At 40.8% G+C, this 24,316-nt stretch overlaps 1 protein-coding gene across 5 annotated transcripts in view; it reads left to right on the top strand.

Moving 5' to 3' along the window:
• Positions 1-24,316, top strand: part of SPAG9 (sperm associated antigen 9) — a 67,665-nt gene that overhangs the window by 13,828 nt on the left and 29,521 nt on the right. For 3 of the 5 annotated variants that reach the window (XM_075110909.1, XM_075110907.1, XM_075110906.1), the window contains exons 3-5: positions 5,064-5,134; positions 15,267-15,361; positions 20,179-20,332. In XM_075110909.1, the coding sequence (XP_074967010.1) occupies positions 5,064-5,134; positions 15,267-15,361; positions 20,179-20,332 (320 nt within the window). Of the gene's footprint in view, positions 1-5,063; positions 5,135-15,266; positions 15,362-15,814; positions 16,206-20,178; positions 20,333-24,316 lie in introns of those variants that run through there. The other 2 variants (XM_075110911.1, XM_075110908.1) reach the window with 1 other exon arrangement.

Genomic DNA, 24,316 nt, shown 5'->3' with positions numbered 1-24,316 from the left:
AGATGCTGGAGTTTGGTTGTTATAATAATTCTATTGGTGTAAATGTTGCAGCAATGAAGAAAATGGCTTTAAATGGCTTTTAGAATCTTACATTCATGAGTTGTCACTGGTTACCTGGCTTAAAAAACAAATCCAGTCTGCTGTAGCTTCTGTGTTCGTGCTGACTTCATGTTGGATTTTCACAGAAAGTTACTTGCTTCAATAGCCAAATGTGTAAATGAAGCACCCCACTGTTTTCAAAACAGTCAATCAATCAAAACTTTTCTCAGTGAAACATGATTTTGGCCAGAGACTAGGCGAGAAGTTGGTACTAGATCCAAATTATTTTTAACTTGATTTTGAGTAGAAGTTGGCTTGTATATATGCCTGTTCATTTGAATTTCGACCTTTGTGAGGGATATCCTGGCATATGGCTGTCTTAATATTAAATGGCTGTAGCAGAATGTTTAAGGAAGTGGGTTTTTTAAACTTTTATATCAGGTTTGTGGTGACAAATTAGTGATTTTGTGTGTCTGAGACATAGCGGATACTTGAACAGTCCAGAAGTGTCAGGGATAAGACCATGCAGCTGTGTGTGTTATTTTCTATCAACAGAGCATTCTTGAGAGCTGAATTACTACATAATTGAAAGTGCCCTTCTTCTTGAACTGAAAACCAGACCTGTAGTTCACAGTGGTAAGAGCTACTTGAAGACATTGGTCTTGCCAAGGAGTCGAATTTATCACTTGTTTTACAAATCAGTTTTCTGTGCTGCTTATTTCCAGGTCTTATCGCTTTCACGGTAAATACTTGTTTGATAGCTTCAGTCCCTGTATCAGTCCATGGTTGATGCGTGCGCTCTTCAGCAACTACTTAATAGGTCGTAAGGTCCTATTGGGACATGGGATTGATTATGCTTGATCTATATCTTAACTTTGGTATTGGACCTGCTTCTAAGAATGGAGCTAGATGAAAGCTGTTCAAGGAGAGGCTTCAGATAGTCTTAGTGCTAGGAAAGGCTCATTAATGAGCTGGATCTCTGTCCTGGCTTGTGTAGCAGGAACTTGTAATGCCTCTTGAAGGCATCGTACCGGTTGGATTTGGCGTTCTAGCAGGTCTGTTTCTCTTTCTCCCCCTCAGGCTTATCAGCAGTTTGAGGCAGAGGACAACATACAGATGGAGGGTGTTCCAAACTTGGTAAAAGCCATCAGACTTGGGAGGTAAGCTCTGATTTTTGAACAGGCAGGGTGGGCAGCTCTGCTGCCTAATTCTTCGTAATGCTGTCAGGAGCAGAGTATCCGGCGGCTTCTCTCTAGTTTGCTGTAATATTTAATCTCCCATTTTTAGGCTTGATTGGTTTGATATGAGAAAGCTTTGATTAGGACTGGTACTTCAGGTCATTGAACGTGTTAGGATATTGACAGTGCTTGAGAAGGTTACAGGTAGGCCTTGGGCATGACTTTGTGGTGGTGTTCCAGTGGGATGCTTTCTCATCAGCCTGAAAATACTAGAATACTTGCATTTTATGCTCATGGTGCTGTGCTGAAAGACCTTTAAAATTTTTTCCATGTAGACTTGCAACCATGAGTAGTGGAACTTTTTAGACGTGTATTATATTTTGCACCTGTAATATCTTGCAATGTAACAAGGATATAATGGCTCTATAGAGACATCTTACAATAGAGACAATGGATATTTTGCTTGTAGGATGTATAGCATCAAACTGATTTTACCATCTACCTGTTAAGAATTTGACATTTTAGTGGAAAAAAGTCTGACTGAAATATTAGAGGAGCTATTTTTTGTTACTTAAAAGCCAAATGGATGGGAGCTGTGTCTGGTTGCTGTTTTGCGGACCCACTGTGTGTTGGGCAGTGCCAGTGCCCAGCTCCGTTCCTCCTGGAGGGATGTTATAGGGTCGTGCCAGACTTACACTCTTTTCTGGGCTGGTGGAATAAAATGGAACTGGCAACAATTTGGTTTTAAATGTACTTCTGGGTGCCAGTGGAAGGCATCTTTTTTGTCTCCTATTTAGTTTCCTGTTACTGCTGATGGGAGTGGAGCTTTAATAGTGAATTAATAAGTTTCTCTAAGGTTTTGGGGCCAGAATCTCATGGCCTTCCTCAAAAGTCTCCTGGGGGTTTTTCGCTAGGTTCAAGTGTCTTCTGTGTTCAAGTCATGAGGAGTATCTGATCTCTTCCACGGTGTGTAACTGGAAAAGGGAAGCATGTTCTGTTGGTTGTTTTGTCAAGATCTTTTCTTTGATAGGAGGTGTATTTAGAACAGATTTCTGGTGTTGTGTGTCATCCTGCGGGTACTGGAAAAGCCTGTTTTGAGGACTGTTAATGTGGTGTCTGTTGTGGGTATATAAAGTCAGTGTACCTCTGCTTAGGGCTGAAACTTCCAGCTGCAGGACTGTAATGGTACACAGCTGGAAATGACTTTCAGAAGAAAATGCTGAATGTCAATTATGTCATCTTTTAGGGCCTTTGTTTTTTTAACCTTTGTAAGTAACAAGCATAATTATGACATATAATCAAGATATCCTCCTTGACTCTTCAGTACCTGTATCAATGTACATTTGTCTTCTGTGGCTTGATTTAAGGAACTATTTGAAATTGGGCCGTAGAAGGAGAAAATGGAGTGTTTCATTATGGAACCTCAGCCATTGTAAAAGTGTTTGTTGTATCCATAACAGCAGGAAACACTTTTGTGGATTTCATGAAGGTAGGTTATGGGCAGCTATGAAGAAAGAAGCGTGTTTGTAACACCTAATGTGGCGCTCGTTTTCATTAAATGCACTGTGTCAAGCACTTTTTCCGGAATCCACCAGATAAAATTAATCTCTAGGAGCCAGTATTGGCTGTACTGTCTAGACACGAGTGTAACAACCAATGTCGGGGTGCATTGCCGTGGTTTCTTTGCAGGTTCCTCGTGAGGCCACGTTGAACTGCGACTTCACCATCCAGCACGAAGCGGGGTGTTTCACGGGCCGGGCAGCAGGGGCGCAGAGCTGCGGCAGGGCTGCCCGCCTCTCGCAGGGTGCTTGGACACCGTTTCTAGGGGAGGGAGTTGGTTTCACAAAACACGAAGCCAATTAGTCATGCAGTTTGCACTTTCTGATTTCCAGGCTATTTGCCTGTCCTAAAGCAGGTCTAGCACAGCGGAAAGGTTACCAGGCCCTTGGTCTGCGGGGAAGGGAGAGACGCTGGGAACTATAATGCTAAGGCTGGAGGTGGCGGAGTCACAAGTGAGCCCAGCCAGTGCTGGATGGCGTTTGGGCAGCTAAAGCTGCTGAGCTCTGCCTTGTAGCTACCGACTGGTTACTGCTAGGATGGCTCTGACGGCCAGCTGTTGTAAAATGCAATTACTGCTGGCTAGAATATTGGTCAGTCTGAGATACTGGATAAAGTTCCGTTTGTCGTGTCACGCTTTGTAACTATAAATTCTGAGGCTCATTGCTGTAGTCACTTAGCACAAGCTTCTGTATAACCTCCCTTTAAATGTATGAGGAGGCTTAAAACATCTGTTGCCTAATAATAATAAACTAAAATCTTTGATTCATTAGATATTATTTGTATCCTGCATTGCATCTCAAAAATACATATTTATGTATGTAATGCGCTGTAAAATATACTTTTTATCTATTGTGCTGGAAATACTTGTACATCACTTACTGCTATTTGACCCAAAGAACTCTAGGCCAGTCCAGTAACAGTGCAGAAATGAAAGTGTTCAATCTCACATTAGTATAAATAAAATGTGATTTAATACTTTTGGTAACATATTTATAGGTGGAGCGCAAAAGGTTGTGTCGAGGAACTTAATGCTCTTATAAGAACGAGATTAGATTAGGAGCTGCGAATGTTTACACAGATTTGAGTGAGCAGACAATTATGTACTTCGGTTCCAGCATTTGACTCTGGCAAAGATTTTTTTTTTTTTACTTAAATGTACTTACGATAAAATATTGTGCCAAAATACAGATATAAGGAGCAGAAAGAAATGGTATATTGAGAAATATTTTTTAGGAGGACCCAGCTGGCAATACGAAAATGTGCGAATGGCAGAGAAGATGCTGGCATTTGTCTTCAGATAACGTGTGTTTGGCAGTGAGTCTCTAGAGACAAGTGACTATAAATTTGAGGTTTCCCAGGGGTATTTAAATATGGTAAGTAGAATAAAAGAAGCTCAGTTACAGAACTTGAAACACATGCTTGTATGGCATAAATATAGTGCTCAAAAATACCTAAACAAAAAGATGGAATTCGCATCTAAGCAGCAAAATTTCTTTTTTCCTGTTTGAATGGAAGGAATTAGCTGTGTGAAGAAAGTTCTGAATGCTCTTGTTTTTCTGCAAATTAATTGCATAGTTTGTTCCAGCTCATCTCCTCTTAATATGAATTTATTGTCTCAAGTTCTTCTGAATCTGCTAGGTGTGTTTTTAATTTCTTGGAATAACTACAGAAATATTCAAATGCTTTCTTTCCCTGAATATGTTGCCTTAACAATCAGTGAAATATGAATGAATGTCAGCAGAAGTCTTAATTTCTGTACCACAACATAAGACTTAAAGCTATTTTAAAAATACCTTGTTTATGTTTGTCCTAGTTAAAAACCTCTGGAGATCATGTGTGGTTATATTCTAGGAAACCAATGTAGAGCCTTAACTGGAGCTCACAGCTCTCAACCGACATGGAGTCTAGCTATGTGACGCAGCTTCTGCCTCTTCCTATGTTTCCCATGTGCACGTGTGAAACGATCTGGATGGGTGCGAGCAGTAAGCTGTCCTTGAACGTAAAACCCCTCTCGCATTGGGCTGGCAGTCAGCTAGGGAAAACAGTACTCGGGCTTCTTACGAGGACTGCGCATTGTAAGATTGTGCTGCTGCTGCTGTACTTGGGAAGCTCAAGTGATGAGAGTTTACAAACACAAAAACCAACATATTTTTTATCCTGCTCTCTGCTGTTCACTAAGAATGCTCTCCTCTCTGATCTGGTTGCCTAGTCCTAGGCAAGTCACAGTCTCATTTACTAGAACTCTGAATTTAATTTTAACTCCTGTTTTAATTTTTCTTCTTCCAGTTAGCAGACTCGAGGAGAGGGAGGCAGAACTCAAGAAAGAATACAATGCACTTCATTCAAGACATACAGAGGTAGGTTGTTATGCCAAGATGAATTTGGGATATCTGTAAAAAGTGGGTCTATGGAAAACTACCTGTTGCGAGCAACTGGGAAAATTATTGGATGCTTTAGTTTATTCAGTGATGCTTGGATGTTTGTATTGGTAATGTTCGTTGCAGCCAGGCTTCGTTTGTTCCATAGTGTTTCTAATTCACATCCAAGTGTCTCTTTTTCCATGTTAGTTTGATTACATGATTGTCAGTTTATAGCTTTCTCAGATATTCAGAAGTTTTAAAAGAAAATATGAATTTGCGTTTACATATTTCAAAGACAATTCTTCAGAGCACACTAACAAACTTCAAAGAAAGAGAAGTGAAACTGCAGTCTGAGTACTGCTCCCAGAGTTTTCTGTGTTGGTTTTACTTGTACCGTTAAAGGAAGAAATGCTTTCAAAAATTGGCCGCCTCCTGAGATTCACGGTTAAAAGAAGTCCCTGCCATACTTACTGATAGCTATTGAAAACAGTGTTTGCTAATGAAGATGGGACAAGTTGGACTTTGTTAAATTAAATAAATAAAAGCCACACTTTTAAAGTTGGCTCTAGAGCATAAAGGGACTTGTGGTGCTTTGGTTTTTAGCAGCAACTTGTCTTTCCCATGCAGGGATGCCTACCGCCTAACTATACACTTATTTCAGTGAGGAAATCACTAGGTTCTTTGAATAATTCTGACTAATCCGAAGCCCCAGTATTGAGCAAAGTTCTCCTTACTCTGGTTGTTTTGCCTTTGTTTGAAAGGTCAGCTGTTTTTAGACCGTCACTAACAGTGGGGAATGCAATTGTGACTGTTCCTAGTTCAAAAGATCACGTGTGGGAAACAGGAAAGCAAACACAGATGTCTGATTTGGTTACCTTTAATACTTAGCAGTCTTAAGATGAGTATGTTACATTGACAGCTGCTGAAAGCGGCTTGGAACCACAACCAGCATATAGCTCTGGAGTATTGCGTGACAACATTTCTGCAGCTCTTAAAAATATTCGTATATTTACTGAAATCTTAATGTATTTATGATGATGTTTGTTACTAAATAGTTGCTTTAGAAAGCAGGATCTATTGAAAACAAAATTTAAACAAAATGAGAAGTGACAAAGCTTGGTGCTGCCCACTTAGGTCTTACATCCTTTTGAATTGGAAGTACTTCAGAGTACTGTGAGATTGCAGAGCTTTGGTTTATTTTAGTTGGAACCTATGGGTACTATCACAATAGAAATGGCACAGGTTTTTATTGAATCCTGTTTTTCAGAGTTCAAGATAACTAAAATGTGTTGGGCACCATTAATTCAATGAAATGCTAACGAAATGTTCTGAATATCTTTTTACGTAGGTTTTGCTCCAAAATGGACAACAACCTCTGCTGGTTTGATTCCAATTTATTAAATGCTTTTACATCTTAAATTCACTTTCTCTGGTGTAGGGAGAGGTGTTTCCTTGGGCTTTGTTATTACTGAGGTGACTATGTCCTTTCTTCATAAAGAAATAAGTTGTAATGCAACATGGTATATTTATACCTCTGTTGCTCTTAAAATCAGGTCTCATGTTTTCTCTGCCCCTTCCTTTCAGCATGTTTACTTCTTTCTTTGTTTCTCAGCCTTAGCATTTTTACTTTATTCCTTCTGAATGTTTCACCTCACTCCCTTTATGTTACAGAGCTTCTAAAACCAAAAGCCTTTACCTTAGCTTATTTCTGGTTTTGTCTATGAAGATTTTGATCTCTGTCTTTAGCTGACAAGCGGGTGTACCCATTACTAAAGGTGCCCAAAATTCTCAGCTCACCAGCTGGCAGCTGCTGAAATACAACAGTGTACTCAAGATAGGACATGGGGAGTTGATGGGGGTAATAGGTTTGTGGGTTGCGAAAGCTCAGCTCTGTGCTGGGAACTAAGGACAAGAATAGCTACCAGGAGTGTGATTGTTTATAAAAGGTTGGGAGCCTTTTTAAAAACTGTGTGACTAACCTCAGGAAGCTAACTGGATACTCTTCCTTTGCAAAGGCATTTCTGAGGACAATTGGAGAGACCATTGTCAAGCTTGATAAGTATTTGCTGATGTACTGTACTTTAGTCATAGGCTGTCTCAGGTCAGTGTTTTAATGCTGGCATCTGGTGTGTGCTTAAGGCTCAGGGACTGAAATCCCTGGGGACTGGAAAGGACTGCCCGATAATAGTGCCTGTCTTCCCCTATCCCCTCTGTGACTTCCTGCTTCCCTTTTTCTCCCAATGAATTCTAGTGGTTTAGGTCTGTGTAGTAACATTTTTTTCTTTCAATGCAAGATATTTGGGCAACTATCCAACCTACTCTAAGCATTAAGTTATCAAGTTTATTGGCTTAAATACTTCTATCACAACACTTGTTTCTGAAACCTTTGCTAGGTTTTTCTAGGAAGGAATACTCTTTTCCTTCTGAATCTGCTTCACCATTGTCTTTGCAAGTGATCCATCTTCGGAACTTACTGAAATGGTGATTGCTTTCCTTTCAGTTGACCAAAAAATGAACAGAACATTAAAAAGTTTGGTGGTTTGGTTTTCTTTAGCTCTAAGGTGTTGGCAGTGGTTACTTTGACAGATAACACATTAAAGATACAACTTGACTGCATTTTCTAAGATCTTAATTTCTAGCAATTTTCCTCTATTCTGCCTGTCTTTGGTATTTGCTTCTCTCCCTTCCCCCCTTACTCTTTAATTCACAGCTTAGTATTTCAGATCTGCATGTTTTTCTCTTCCAACTCATGACTTTACGTAGGCTCTGTAACCGCGTCCTCTTTCAGCCCTAACCCTGCGTGCTTGTGGCTACTTCTCTGCTGGAGGCTCAGCACCTCATGGGAGTTTCACCTCAACAGTTTCAGTCAAAATGGACCTAGACCTCCGTGAACTGATTAAGCTGTGGGAAGTTACCCCAGTGATGCGAACCAGAGAACTCAATCCCTCGCCTGCAGTGTGCGTGGTGATGAGTGCTGGGAGGGATCCTGGGAGCTCAGCCTGCCCTAGCAACAAGGTGCCTTTGCAGCTGCAGAGGCAGCAGGGCTGTCGTGGCTTGTTAAAGCTCTGGGAAGAGGCTTTAGCCACCTTCACCTTTCCATCAAATTAGTCTCTCTCTTTCTTGCTGCTCTCAATAGAGTGGGAGATGAGCTAAGGAGTGTGAGTGGAATATTTCCCCTTTAAGCTTCCACCTCGGTAAGTCTGTGCTTGAGCTAACTGGCTTGATTTTAAATAGATTAGGGTACGATAACCTGAGCAGCTGAGTTGGTAGATTGGAAGATGGAGTGTAGCTGGGTAGTATCGGGTAGTGGAGAGGATAACATGTTCAGTCAGAACACAATGTGTGAATGCGGGTTGAACGTGTTTGACACCCATGTCGCGATTCCCCGCTTAGTTAGCGTGGTGTGGCCCCTTCTCTATCCTCGCCTTGCAGTGTGTTTTGGTCTTGTGCTGATCTTGCGCTGTTCTAATGCTCAGAACAGATGAGCAATAAAGCAATATGCTGGAGTTCCTGAATTTGAACTTCTGGAATCTAACTATGCAAAGTCTCATCTCCATCTTTCTCTGGCTGTAAAGGACAAGATGCAGGAAACGATCGTACAGCCCCAAGGGCAGCGTGCCAGAAAGTTGAGTGGTTGACAGTGGTCTAATCAAAATATCTTTGGACCATTTCTCTATAGACCTAGAAAGGATTTTTATTACTCGGTTACAGCTTTTATCTCAAATACTGTTCTGTTTAATAAAAAACTTACTTGTTCTATTACCTGCATAAAAGCAGTCTTGTCTTCTACGTATCCCTGTTGGTGCTTTTTGCCTTTGCAGCAAAGTGGTGATGCACTGCTGCTAGCGACTTTTTCAGAGCAAACCCCCCGAGTAGGAGGTGAAGGGTCTTATTTTCTTTTTCTGCATAGTTAATGGGGCACACTTCATCACTGTGGCACTGGCTTTTTAAAGGCTTGGCTGCTGTTTTAGGTTTACTACTCCGTTGGGAAACTGAGGCAAAGCAGTACTTTAGCATCTACTTGAGAGCTGACTAACACCTGTGGCACTACTCTGCACAATTTTCCAAAATAAACCTTCCTCCCCCCCCCCCCCCGTTTAAGGAAGTGATTCTTTTTGTTTTTGTCCTTTGGCAAACACGAGGCAGAGATGGTTTGGTATCTCTTTCCCTGACACACAGAATACAGGCTTAGTTTAATGAAGCATAATTGGGCCATGGAAGTTTCTCGGTGTTTTGCGCTGATACAATGTGACAGAACAGTGAGCTTGTCTCTGGCACTGGGAATGTACTTTGTCAGGTTCATTGGGATAAACAGATATCCCCAGCAAGTCCCCGTACAGGGAAGAGAGGGCTAAATGGAGATGTCCAGCTACAGCTGTGGCTAAGCATGGGTACCAGTCATAGTGGTTTTGAGATTCAACTTTAGATATCTGTTCAAGCTAATAGGTTTTTCTAAAACCTTATGCTAAGCATTAACAGCTTGATGTATGAAGCCTGGATTTAACATCTTTACATGCTATTGTAACTGCCAGCAACACCATCTTATGTGTGGATAAAGATGCATCAAGCTCACCAGTGGGAATGATGCTTTTATTTAAGTGAGAAGCTCTGCATGAATCCTTAAAGGTAAAAGGTAGTTACATGGAAGTGTGTTTAGGGCTTTTGCACTGAATCGAGGAGATTCTGGAAGTGTCTTGTTACCTTAATAAATGTAGATTATGTGGGACACAGAAAGATCTATATATACACAGTTGGTTGCACGTTCCCAAAGGGAGGAGCTGCTTGTGCCAAACCTGATTGCATCTGCAGGACGAAAGCGAGGGCTGTAGTGCAGAGCCCCATCTGACAGTGAGCGAGTTGCTAAAACCTGTCCTGCGGGAGTTAAAGCACTGACACAGAAAGGAAGGAGGAGTGAAACAGAAAGGAAGGTATAAAGGAGATGCTCTCAGCCTGGTTAAGGAAAAGGTGCAGGTAACAATAACCACCACATGGTATATACATCTATGTTTGTGACAAAATTATCAGGCTTGTGTACATCGGGAGCGGTTGTATTTGTAAGGGTAGGAATAGAAACTAGTGACAGGGTGTTGGTTGTCTTTCACTGAATGCTGAAGCTTAAGATGTAGAAAAACCTGTAACGCTTTCTGCAGTTGCAGAACTTGTCACGCCCTGTATGAGGAAACCAATCTGAGTATTCTTTGAGATGGAAAGACATTGTGTTGCTGTCACTTGCATTCGAAGGGAAGGACTTTCATATTCATGCTGTAACATCTTCAAAAGCTTATTATAGTCAGTTTTCACATCTTGTGCCCTAAAATGAGCTAACACATGAATTGCGAAGTGCTGTTAACTACGTAAGGTAATTCTTCCAAGTTCCGAGTTTATCCTTAATCCCCTCAACTAATGGTAATTGAGCAATATATTTAATTACAACAGCGATGAAGAGTGGTCAGTATTTATGATGTCTTCCTTAGAACAATTGGTTATATTCAAAACAACTGTGGACTTCAGGGGCAGCAAGGTGAGCTGTCATAAAAGGTTATGGATGGTTAAATATTGACTGCAACTCTTACTGAAGAGAAGGGTAGTAGATGGTCTTTTGCTGAAGTTAACACTAAAGGACAGATGATAAATAAGAATTGTGCTGAGTAAAGAGCAATTATTCAATTTATATATATTTTTGAATTGTTGGCAACATATTTTTTTTTTCCTTTGGATAGCTGAGTAATCTCAAAACATAGCAAAACTTTTCATCAAATTATGAGCACTTGAGATTTCCAGTGTGTTAACTTGTCAGACTTTTAGGATCAGGATAGCACTTCAAATCCCAGTGGTTTTAGAGGGAGTCTTCAAAATTTTGTTGTAGACAAGCAGTTAGTGAGCTAACTTCCTAATAAGTTAAGTATTTAATTTTTCAACCTTTTAATGAACTGATTTCTAGAAGTTGAGAATCCCTGTTCTGTATCTGACTCTACAGCATCAGCTACGTAGTCCCCATGTCCTATGGGCAGGGAGGGAGGATGAGGAACTTTGCTGCTTGTGGACAATATTCCGGTACTGCCAGCTTTTATCCCGGGGACCCTGGAGCGAGGCAGTGCGTGGACTTTACATGGTGGTACCACTGTTTTTCTGATTTTTGGGATACCACTGGCATGTGTAGCCTGGATCTGTAGACAAATTGCCATGCTGCACATGCACATGGTGCACACATTTGGATTTTAATCTTATTTTAGTGCTCCTATGCTTATGTGCTTTATGCTGAAGTATGTGACCTTCAGATTTGTTTGTTCTACCATCAGCAGCATTTTCATCTGCAGAACAATACTAAGCTACATAGTCCTTTAAATTGACCTGCCCTCTAGCCTCTGTATGTGGGTAATAAATACAATGAGACACTTCAGTAAACAAAAGAGCAGACTGAAGGGAGGGAAGAAAGTCAGTTAAAATATGTATTTTGCCAAACATGAAAGTTGTGTGGGTTTTACTGACCCTACTTTTTACCCGTGCCGCCCCGCCCCCCCCCCCCCCCCCCCCCCATGTGTTAGTTGTTCCCTGGAAAGGTACTAGTTAAGTTACTCAGCTTCTGTTCACTAGCTAAAAAGCACCGCAGATTTTTTTGATTAAAATTTTACTTAGAGAAACCGACTGGTGTGCTGCAAATGGATGTGTTTGCAGGTAGGTTGGCTTTGTTCAGCAATATCTCCCTCCCGTGATGAGGGAATACATGAACAAGATACAGAATGGTCTAATGTGCATTTCAAAGTTATGCATTATTGTTCCACCCCCCACCCCCCCCCGGAATTTCTAAATTAATTTGGATTATAATAAGCTTGTGTAGAACTGGGCACAGGAGCCATTGGAACACCTAATTTTGGCTGCTTGGTGGAATCAGAAAAGCCAAGAGACGTGGACAGTTGAAGGTGGAGCTTTCATTCTTTTGATTGCCTCTGTGTATGAGCAGGCATTAAAAAAATCAGAAAGCAAATGAGACGGTCTTAGTAAAATGTTGTATTTATATCATTTTGTCGGAGGATAAATTTTGTAAGCTTTTGCAGCAGCTAAAGTATATTATATAATGTTTCTCTAAAAACACAGATTTTTTTTTTTCTGGTCTGAATTATATTAATTAGTCTAGGTGAATGCTCGGAAGACCAGGATCTGTGCGTAAACAGTATTTACCAATAAGTTACTGATTTATAGTTTATCCATCATTCAGGATATCTTAAGCCAGTTCACTCTACCAAAAAATCCTCAGGCTAAGAATATATATTCATAGTCTAGCTAATGCTGGCAAGCAGTGTTTGTGGAGAAGCTGATATTAACTGACGTTAGTAGCATCTGAAGGTCAAGCTTCTGCCTTGGTCTCATCAGCCCTGACTTGAAAGTAACACATAGGTGTAGGTTTCTGGGTCCTGCTGAATTCAGTCCCAACGTATGCAAATACCCCTGAAATAGAACATTGGTTGTACAAATGCCTGTTAGTAACATTATTCTAGGTGGATTTTTCTCCATCATTTATCAGCAGTCAGGGTCAACCGGGGAGGTCCTAGATGACTGGAAACTAGCGAATGTGATGCCCTTCTACAAGAAGGGTCAGAAGGAAGATCTGGGGAACTACAGGCCTGTCAGCCTGACCTCAGTGCTGGGAAGGGTCATGGAGCAGATCATCTTGAATGCCATAACACAGCACATGCGGGACACCCAGGGGATTGGGCTCAGCCAGCACGGGTTTATGAAAGGGAGGTCCTGCCTCACTAACCTGGTCTCCTTCTATGATAAGGTGACCCGCTTAGTGGATGAGGGGAAGGCTGTGGACGTTGTCTACTTGGACTTTAGTAAGGCCTTTGACACTGTCTCCCACAGCATTCTCCTGGAGAAGCTGGCTGCTCACGGCTTGGACAAGTGCACTCTGTGCTGGGTTAAAAACTGGCTGGACGGCCGAGCCCAGAGAGTGGTGGTGAATGGAGTCAAATGCAGTTGGTGGCCAGTCACGAGTGGTGTTCCCCAGGGCTCAGCGTTGGGGCCGGTCCTGTTCAATATCTTCACTGATGATCTGGATGAGGGGTTTGAGTGCACCCTCAGTGAGTTTGCAGATGACACCAAGCTGGGTGGAATTTTTGATCTGCTTGAGGGCAGGAAGGCCCTACGGAGGGACCTGGACAGGCTGGATCGTTGGGCTGGAGCCAACGGTATGAGATTCAACAAGGCCAAGGGCCGGGTCCTGCCCTTGGGTCACACCAACCCCAGGCAACGCTCCAGGCCCGGGGCAGAGGGGCTGGAAAGTGCCCGGCGGAGAAGGCCCTGGGGGTGCTGGCTGACAGCCGGCTGGGCATGAGCCAGCAGTGCCCAGGTGGCCAAGGAGGCCACCAGCCGCCGGGCTTGTGTCAGCACTGGTGTGGCCAGCAGGAGCCGGGCAGGGATGGGGCCCCTGTGCTTGGCCCTGGTGAGGCCCCACCTCAAATGCTGGGCTCAGGTTTGGGCCCCTCGGGACAAGCAGGACCTTGAGGGGCTGGAGCGTGTCCAGAGAAGGGCAGCGGGGCTGGGGCAGGGTCTGGAGCACAAGTGTGCTGGGGAGCGGCTGAGGGGGCTGGGGGGGTTTAGCCTGGAGAAGAGGGGGCTGAGGGGAAACCTTCTCGCTCTCTGCAGCTGCCTGAAAGGAAGCTGTGGTGAGGGGGGGGTTGTGTCTTCTCCCTAGTAACAAGTGGTAGGACGAGAGGAAATGGCCTCAAGCTGCACCAGGGGAAGTTTAGGTTGGATATTAGGAAAAAGTTCTTCACTAAAGGGGTTGTCAGGCATTGGAACGGGCTGCCCAGGGAGGTGGTGGAGTCTCCATCCCTGGAGGTATTTAAAAGAAGGGTAGACATGGTGCTTGAGGATATGGTTTAGTGGTGGACTTGGCAGTGATAGGTTAGCAGTTGGACTCAATGATCTTAAGGGTCTTTTCCAACCTTAATGATTCTGTGATTCTAAGTGTGCATATACCTGTTCTAGAATAGCAGAAGAAAGTGCAGTTTTACGGAATAGGTATTTCTTCTCTAGAGGAAGCCTTTGAGATGTGACCTGAATATGCCTCGACACAAAAGTACACGAAATTCTTCTGCAGTACACCTATAATTTCTTTATTTAGTTCTTTTTTCTTTTTTTTTGTTGTTCCGAGTGCCCTGTTCATCTTTAAACGCAAGTGCAGAAACACTAAAAATACCAAATGTCATGTAGGCTTCTCTTCAGGCTTTCCTGGTTTTCATTTTAAAGCTGTATGTCCAAATTAACCTTTTGGAGTGATGCAGCGATACCCATTACTTCTCCCCGCGCATGTCCCAGGTCGGTGACATCTGAGTAGCATCATCCTTTGGCCGACTGGAATCAGGGTTCATTAAATAAGTCATGACTGCAGGAGTCGGCATGTTGGCCTGTGGCTGTCTCCCTCTTAAAAGAAAGAGCAAGTAAGCAAAGCTCTTCTCGAGTGCTGAAAATCCACAGGCACGTAGTCCTTTTTATGAGATGTCAGTCTAGATAATTTAAAACCAAAACTTTCTGTATTCTAAGTGAACTTATTTATTAAATTTAATATTTATTTATTCAATATTTATTTATTTGTATGTTGGAAGAAAGAAGAGATTCTGACTTTGTATTTCTGTCTATGGAGATAATCTGATTCTTAGTTTGCAGATTCATTATGTTTAATATTTGAGGTGCATCTTGCCTGGCCGTTGCAGTTCTCTGCAGTTAGGCTATAGTGAAATGTATTGTGTGTCATACAGTAAACTTGAATATCTGTTGGACATGGAGGTCTTAAACAGCCTCTGAAATGGATTTGAACACGGCACTTCTCTTCAGAACTCTTGTTTGTAATATCGTGTGCACTTTGTGTGCCCTTAGGATGTTTCCTGTGCATGAATGCACAAATAAGTTCTCCAATTTTTTTATTTATTGTGGGCTTTTCTTCTGGTTTGTGGTTTTACACACTGTATAATTTTGCTTCTTTCTTCATCTATTTGTTTAATATTGCTGAATGCTAATTTTTAGCATTACAGGGGAAGATTATCTTGTAACGGCCAAGAATTATGCAGTTGTAGTAAATGTAAATGTTATTAAATATTTCTTGCTCTTTCTCTGTCGTTTTAAACAGATGATTCACAATTATATGGAGCACTTGGAAAGAACCAAACTTCATCAGCTAACAGGGGGTGATCAGCTAGAATCCACAACACACAGTAGAATTAGGTAAGCTCTTTATTACACTCTCACCCTGAAATGAAAGAAAAAAATCCATTCATTTGTGTTTGCAAGACTTTGTTCTTTAATCCTACAACAACAGTTCGACTGAATCAGAAAGATTCGTTGTATGATTGGAATGCGGTAAGAGAATAGTGTAGAAATCAGTAGAAAGAGGCTTTTGCTGTTGTACTGCTAAACGTTGAGATATACTTTCTATGTTAGCCTTAAACAATTTCAGCTTTTTTATGTGTTTGCGTTCCGGTAGGCAGGGAAAATGTCAGCAGCTGTCCCAGAATAACCGATGTCTTGCCGTGGCTTTGTGTACAGGTTGATGAAGGTGTGTGTCGTGGTACCCGTTTGTTCTAAGGGCTTGATGTGAATATATTATGCAGATTTTGAAGCTTTCTAGCCTATGAACTCTGCGTGGAAGGAGGGGAGAATAACTCCAGGGCTGGCTGTGTCTCTGCGTTGCTGCATAGATGCTGTGAGGAGCCCGGCGGCTCCCGGCGCGAGGGGGAGGAGAGCGGTGATGTCATTGCTCTGGAGCTGCTGCAGAAGAGTGGAAAGCTGCTGCTGATGGCATTGTTTTTGTGGCAGCGGCTGAATGACAGACTTTGCCTACAAAGATACACCCTCGGCCCCTGTGTAGCCTTCTCGGTTCCGGCGTTTCACCATGCCAGCGCAGCGCCATGAATCCTGGATGCATGCTGCTATTTGTGTTTGGCTTCGTTGGCGGGGCGGTGGTCATTAATTCGGCTATCTTGGTGTCTCTCTCTGTTTTGCTGCTTGTGCACTTTTCTATTTCTACTGGTGTGCCAGCTCTGACGCAGAACCTACCAAGGATACTCAGGTACTCTGACCTACTGAACCTTGGCTTCACGCGCTCTTTCTTTTCCTCTGCTTTCTGTTTTCCTCTATACAGAACGAGCAAGGATAAATTAGAGATGTAAATTCTGTGTATATTTCAGATTCTTTTCTAAAAGTAATATTTATGGACTGGGATATGGCAATATATATATATTGTTCATACACTAACATTTCATTGTCTTTTATTTAAGCAAGTACAAGGTGAGCTCTGTATCTTTTTTGGTTAGAAAGATGTTACATTGGTTTATTGTAGCCTGCAAAAAAAGCTGTGATAATGTAGCTAAAGCTCACGTTCAGTGTATTGTCAGGTACTTGGCTGATCTTGTGTGGCCATAAGTATATGCAGTCTGAGGCCTTTACTATTAAATTTCATGAGGCCTTTACTATTAAATTTCATGAGGCCTCTACTATTAAATTTCAGGTTTTTTAATCAAAAGAATTATGTAAGATCAGTCAATTGATCTGCTCAAAACCACAGTAGTTAATTGATCACATTATTAAAAAAAAATCTCATTGTTGTTGTTGGTGAAATCTTTCATTATTTAAGCATTAGAGCTCTTAAAGCCTATTCACTATTGTTCGGCCAAATGTTATCCTCTCCTCTTTCTGTACTTGTATGGCGAGCTGCCAACTCTGTCTGTCCCCCTCAAGTTATGTTCTGTTTGTCCTAGTTGCCTGGGGCGGGACCAGAGATACGTTAGAATATTGTGACCAAAAATAATCTTGGCACATTTTAGGACTAGAATCACAAATGGAAAACTGGAAAAGTTTTAAAATGTAGATTTCTGACCTGAAAACTTGACATACTTTAACTGTGGTTGTAAGTTTAATAGTAAACTTTATTTAAAAAGGGAAAAGTGCTGTAAAATAGTGATCTCTGAAAGAGTGATGTGACTTTCACCTTAATAAATGGTGCATGTAGACTTTCCGTGGTAGTATGCTTTTAGCTTGGGTCTCTGAGCAGGGAAGGGTTGTTCCAAAGACTTAAAGCCAATCAATAGAGAAAAGAAATATCAATTGTTAATAATTGGTAATAAATGTGTATGAATACTTAAACACAAAGAAGTAAAATAAATTTAAAGTGTAACTCTATAGACTTAGCTAGTTAGCAAGGCTGTGCTTGTTTAAAAGGGAGGGAAAAATCCCAAACCCAAAACAAATACACCCAACTCTGAAACAAACAAACAAAAAAAACCCAACAAAAACCAACATGAAAACCCCCACCAAAACCAACTAAAAAAAAACAAAGCAGAATATTGAACTTCATGTTCAGTAACTTCTGTTGGATTTTTTTTTTATATATTTAAGGAGTCAAATGGTTTAAGAAATTGATTTTTCTTTTTTAAATGTGCTTTTGCTCCCCTGGAGAATATTTAATGGATTTGAGGGGGTTTGGGAAGCTATGCTTTTTCCTACCCCTGGTAATTTGTTTTAGGAATTACAGGAATTTGAACTCAGTTCCTTAGTCTTCTATTAATTTAAAAAAAGATGAAAAATATAGGATGAAGGAATCTAATTGTAGAAGAATTGTGTCTATTTTTTTAACACTAGTCGGATTTTAGAACAGAACATCTGGTTGTTTATCCTAAGGGTTCCTGTAAATGCTTCAATACATCACTTCAGAGTATTAGTTTCGGCTTTTAAAACACGTGGCTGCCGTCTGCTCGTTGTCGTATTTTCAGATATTTCTTGGACATTGGGGGAGTAAAAGGGGTTCTTTGCTTTCTGGGCAACAACCACTGAAATAAGTTGAAGTTGCTTCAGTCTAATCATAATTTCTTTCAGTGCAGACATGCATGTAATAACCTTCGTTTCCAAAATAAGCCCCCTTTTCAAACTTCATTTACTGTGCAGTCTTGCAACACACCTGGACCATGTTTTAGCACACCAAAATACGTTCACTTATAAAATTATTTGGTATTTGTTTTTTTTTTTGTGGAATAGTTTCGTTGTGAACCTTTTTGGTACCCATTTTGTTTAAATTCTCTCTTCTGAAGCCTGCAAAGAAGATAAGCTTTGTAGCATATCCTGCAAGTAAGCAAATCTGTCTGCTTTGACCCGTTGCTCCGGGAGGCGTTTTCGAAGGCAAAGCACCCTTCACAATGCGTGCTTTATCACCGGCTTGCTTTTCCGCTCAAGGGCTGCTTTTTTCCTTTTTTTTTCCTTTTTCTTTTTGTTGCTGGACTTCTAAGCCAATGAAATGGTTTCAGCCTGTCTTTCGACATAATCTAAGCTTGTGTGGTGTGTCTTTTGTTCCCTGCACACATTAGAGTTGTGGGAAATCTAAAGAAAGCAGAAGCTGTTACAATAGTGGGAAGCGTTGGAATCAAATGCTGTTTAGTTCTGGAGCTATTTTTTGTGAAGACTTTTCAGCACAGTTAGTTTGCAAATGCCGGAACAGTACCTGATGCTTTTTATTTTGTAACCCTGATTGATTTTACCTTACTTGCCTTGCTCTGCTAAGCTACTTCCAAATTAACAATGTAACTTGGAATTACATTGTTGAAAGGCCACCATAGATGCAATGTGAGAATGAGTTGCAAAGATTTTTGTGGCAGGGAGCATCTTTGTACACATGTACTGGAAAGGTTCATGACAATTGAAATGGTTTGCTGTTTGAACATTGGGTTTTTTGGTGATGTAAAATTTACCAATAGGAGTTTACTGCTTAATTGCTAAATACAATCCCTTCCTGACTACCTTTTCTTCTAAGGAAACAAAAACAAAAAAAAAAATAGAAGTGCTTAGCTCTTCCTTCTGCTTTTCAATATTTGCTTTCATATTTTTGCATATAACTTCTGTGCAGAATTAGTATCTGCATATATTTTTGCCTAGGTTAGGTTTAATTTGTGAAAAGCCTTGCAAAAGAAAGTCTATGTGATTGTAATTTGACTTGTTAAAATGCTAAAATGAGAGCTCTCTCAAGTACTGATATTTTGTCTGGATCGTCTCTGCAGGGGTACTTACACGCAACACCGTCTCAAGAAGCGTAATTTTCTGCCGTTAGTTGTGCACAGCTTTATCTTCTGTCTTCAGTATACTTAAAGCTGTGCTAGTTGATTACGCTGCTTTCCTCTGTATTTCATTGTCCTGACTGAACAAATACTTTGCTTGATCTCAATTCTGTGCCTGGCTGATACTTTTCCTTCTCACGGCTGGCTGTAGCATCCTATGAATTGCGCTCTACACAATGTTTTTGTCCCTTGCTAGCAGGAAGAATCAATCTTTTTGTTCACTGATCACACTACTGACAGCAAGATTGACTTGGGGATATTTTTTCTTTACACAAAGCTTTGGAATTTCCAAGTGTTTGCCTTAGAAAAGTGATAAAGACAGCAGAGATGGAGATGAGTTGGGATGAAGTCATTTGCCTTACTGGAACAAGGTTTTGTGCAGCTTTAGGGTGAAGCAGAGTGTTGAACTCGTCTTGGTTAAAACTATGCAATTTTTGACTGGGATGGTTTTAACACTGGTAATTCCATGATCCGGTTCTTTTCAGTTATACAAATCCATGTAATTCCTGTGATCTTCAGTAGAAAAATACCATAAATTTTGGGAAGAGTTGGACTTTAAGCTGGTTGTTTACAACTTTCCCAAATGCTTCAGTTAATGATTCAGCTGTTGGTGGTGGTAGAAGTTACGTGGTACTATCTTGCAAAGCATTTTCATCTTGTACTCCTGTTTGTGCTCCACTTCTGTAAAACTTGTTTACTATAGATAGCTTTGGTGCAATCAATAACTGCTGCCTAAAGCCATGAAATAGACTATTTGCAATTAAATAATGAGGAAATATGTGCTGTAATACAAACTGTGTGCTGTATTGTATACTTAATAGAGCAATACTCTATGAATGTTTGAACCTGTAATTTTACCACTTCCCTGCTGATTTCAGAGGCGTACAGGAAAATAGTGTGACATCTGGAATGGCTGATGAAACCTGTCTCTCTTTCAAACAGAAAGGAGCGTCCGATATCACTGGGCATCTTCCCATTGCCTCCAGGAGATGCACTACTTACACCTGAAACCCAGAGAGAAGCGGGCGAAACGCCTGGGTCAGAGCAGTGGAAATTCCACGAGCTAAGCCAGCCACGGTCCCACACAAGCCTAAAGGTGAGCACTCAGCTCGGCTGCCTTGTGTGCTAGGAGAAACTCCCATGAACAGATTACAGATCCTTAGTGGGGAGAAAAGGGAAGTTGGTGGGGAGGAGGGAAACCCCCAAATCATCTTTGTGTAAGCCAGGTATGTTGCTTACTCAGATGAGGTTTGAGGGAACAAATTTACGGAGTTTGGGTTGCATTGGATTGCATTTTCCAAGTGAGTGGTAATACAGGCTAGTTCTCCTCTTACCCGCAGGAGTGGTTTTTTTTTTTTTTTTCTTTTTGACTAAGGAGCCTTTCCAAAGGTCAGTCACTTGTTCTTTACACATTGGATATGTAACTAGATAGTGTAAACAGGCCTGCTGACTTAATGTCCTTTTAGAAGGAAAGCCTTGATTACTACACAGGCAGTACTCTTCACGCAGCCTCTGCCTACTATCAGGCATGTAGCGTAGGTATACCACGGAGTTGAGTGTGACATAACTTTCCTAAATTAGCCTGTGATTATGACTTCCCTTACATGTAGCTTGGCTATAATTCCTGCAATTGTTCTGTGTTCCAACAGTGAGAGGGTGGCATAGAACAAGCTGCAGAAATGGAAAAATGGGGGAGTGGTGTTGGAGTGCGATGAATCTGGCAGTCAGGAGTTGGGTGCACTAGCAGTGCAGCGGGAGGAGGGACCTGCAGGGTGAACAACTCCAGAGTGTGTAAAGCCTCCCTGTATCTTTATGTTGATGAGGGTTTTTTGGAAGACTATGCATGTACAGTTATTTCTGAAAAGGCTGAGGGGAATTTCCTCCTAAGGGAACTTAATATTTAGCAAGGGAATATGCAACTGATAAGAATGAAAAAAAACTGTCCAGGCGTAACTGGAACCCAGACTCTTTTTTTTTGCCCCTCTGGTCTTATGGAGAAAATGGGAAGTGTAAATAATGGTTAATTATAAATATATGAGAGTGACAACAGGATATTGGATCTAAAAATTTCTCACTTAATCTCTTGGCTAGAACTGTTTAATAGATTAATAAATTGACAGACTTTAGGAGAGCTGACTGAAATAAAACTTCAAAGTTATGACTAAGAGTAAGTGGAGTGAGATAAAGGGAAGTCTCTGATCCCATCCTGTCCCCTCAGAAAATGGTAACAGTTACTATATATTGTCAAAATAGGCTTCTTGGTATAGTTCTAAAAATAGTGTGCTGCTAAAAGAGAATATACAAAACAGCACAGACTGATTTTTCAAACCTAGTTAGTCAGAATACATTCCTTAGGTCCAAAGCAGCATCTTTGCTTTTTAGCTGTGAATGTAAAGTACTTCTGAAGTGAACATGTTCAAAACGTGATATATCGAAGTCATAACCGGAATTTTAAACTTCTTCTCAAATACTTTCATTTCCTCTAAATACTTTTAATATAAAGTACAAGGCACAAGTGAGATTCTACTGCTTTCAGGCATCTGCTTCCCATTCTTGCATGAGCGTTTTCTTAATGGTCAGTGTTTCCTCGAAAAGTATCCCAAAGAGTAGGTGTTGGGGAGAAACCCAGACTAAAAAGACTGGGTGTCCTGTAGCTTGTACAGCTGTGACATTTGGTATCATTTAAAGACAGCACACAGCTAGGAACCATTCATTCTCTTCTGCTTATTTCTGCAAAGCGTTGCAGATTAGCTACTACTTCTGCAGATTTAAATATCTAATTTTTAAACTAACTTTACTTTTTTCAGGAAAAGTCTTTTGGCAACATTGCCAAAAAAGTCACATTTGCTAAGTCAACACAGCGCTGACTTTCAGATGCTTGGGTTTCGAGATATTTTGAATTCATTGTCACTTAGTGGAATTGCATTTTATTTTTGTTAGGTCTAGAACAAACACTCATGATAGTTTAATCCATACAGTTTCCAAGAGTTGTCCAAAAAAAAAAATACAGTAAAGAATAAAGTCAGAAATATAAAATAGATGGGATTATTGGAAATTCCTTTAGGGAAATCTTGCACTCTCAAGCTGTTTTTCTTGAGCTTTGTGTGTGGAAGTCAGTGATCAGTCTGTGCTGCATCAGTTAGTGGATGCTATTGGAATACCAAGATGTAGAAAAGTTTGAACAGAGCCAACAGCTCTGCTGAGGTTTTATTCCCTGCTTGTGTGAACTCCGGATTCCCCTGGGAAGGGGTACCGTTTCCTCCCTTCTGTATCTGCTTGCTGAAGTACGAATCATTATCCAGTGGCTGAACTTCACCAGTTCAAAAGGCATTTGGCTGAATTGTGCAGCTTCTGTGGTTTTTTTTAAAGGGTCACAGCGTATCTTATGTAACATTTTCATCATATGTTGGTTTTGCTGCCTTGTATAACTATGGGTAAGTGTACAGGTTTTATTCCTTTAGAGACATCTGTTAGTTGACTCTATTTCTGAATAATTTTGTTAGAATATAAAATATTAATAATTGGTTATTTTGGAATATACTAAAAAAGGATGAGAACTGGAAGTAATTGATAAGCCAGTCTTGAAAGCACTGAATTTTGTTTCTAGGGCTTGCAAATTCCATGTGGGCGTGTCATTGTGGGATGCAAGCTTTACATTTATGCTGATATACATAAATGTGTGCTTTCCTCCCTGCCCCCACAAATTAAAATCTTGTCTTTCCAGGAAGTTCCTACAGTAAAACTTTAGAAATTACAATTCTTAGTAATCTTGCTCTAAGTACAAAGGAGAGAATGTGTGTTCATATGCAGGTGTCTCTTGTTTCTGGTTGTTTGGTTTTTTTTTTTTTTAATTAACCTTAAAATTCAGTTTCACTTCCTTCTTGAAGAGGGATGCTAGCAGTACAATGAATTCATGCTTTGCAAAATCTAAACATGCGTCATTCTTGACACGTTTATGTTTCCCAAGCTAATAGATACGTTCTCTTTAAATGACACAGACTTATCTAGGAGCCTTGCTTTCACCTCTGATTACCATACAAAACCCAGAAAGAACTTCTTATCAAAGCTTGCCATCCTGCCTTCATTTTGCACATACCAGCCTCAGTGTTTCACCATGATTTTTCCCAAGCAGATTCCTCTAATACTGTAATCTAAAAAATACTGGCCTGAACAGACCAATTTGGTTTCATATTTGTAGTGAGATGTTGTTCACTGTTATGTGCTATTTAAGTCATAGTTAAGACATCAGGATGCTGGCTCTGGTCATGAATGAGGGGTAAAATGTGAATGAAAGGAGGCAAAGTCCAGAAAAGGGCCTTTTGTCAGGTAGTAGCCTCTAGTTACATCAAACGCAGCCTAGCCTGCCCTCGAGCACAGTGTCTGATGCAGCCCTGTCTGAGTAATGGTCATAATCTTGAGTCCAGCAACTGGATTAATAGCCAGCTGTGGTCCTTCATACAGCGTCACTGTACGGTAAACTGCTGCCAGGAATCAGCTTTGAAGGAGCTATTTACTAGTGTTCCAAGGTTGATCCAAAATCTGACTGGACATGTAGTCACTGCAGCTCAATGTCTCATTTGCAATGTCATCCAGGGCTTATGGTTCAGACTGGAAAGTGTGTAAAAACAGTTTGAGTGAAATGGTTGCAAATACTATACTTTGATATTGGTTAAACCCATGTTCTGCATCAGTGCTTCAGTGTCTACTTTTTAAGATGTTCTTTTAAGCTGTCACACACATTTTGAGCAATCAAAAATTTTATAACAGCTTTGGGGAGGACTCAGTAGTTCATTTTGTAGCTAAGATTATTGATGTGGGAATGCTGCCTCTTGGCTGGAAGACTTAACAGAAAAGCGCCCTAAAGTTGTGGCTACAATTATCAACTGACATCAAACATTAGTATTAAAATAAGGGCATGTTTTACATACCTATAACCTCCTCAACAGAACTGAAACAGCCATAGTCTAAAGATGAATTTGGCGGTACTGGCTTAAAGCATTCTTTCCATTCCTGTGTCCTTACATTTGCATACCCTTCAGTAAAATACAGTAATTTTAGGGTTCTTTAGTTTATAAGCCTA

Source organism: Phalacrocorax aristotelis, chromosome 16, assembly GCF_949628215.1.
Source record: "Phalacrocorax aristotelis chromosome 16, bGulAri2.1, whole genome shotgun sequence".
Classification (NCBI taxonomy): domain Eukaryota; kingdom Metazoa; phylum Chordata; class Aves; order Suliformes; family Phalacrocoracidae; genus Phalacrocorax; species Phalacrocorax aristotelis.
This window is presented reverse-complemented; position numbering and strand designations above follow the sequence as displayed.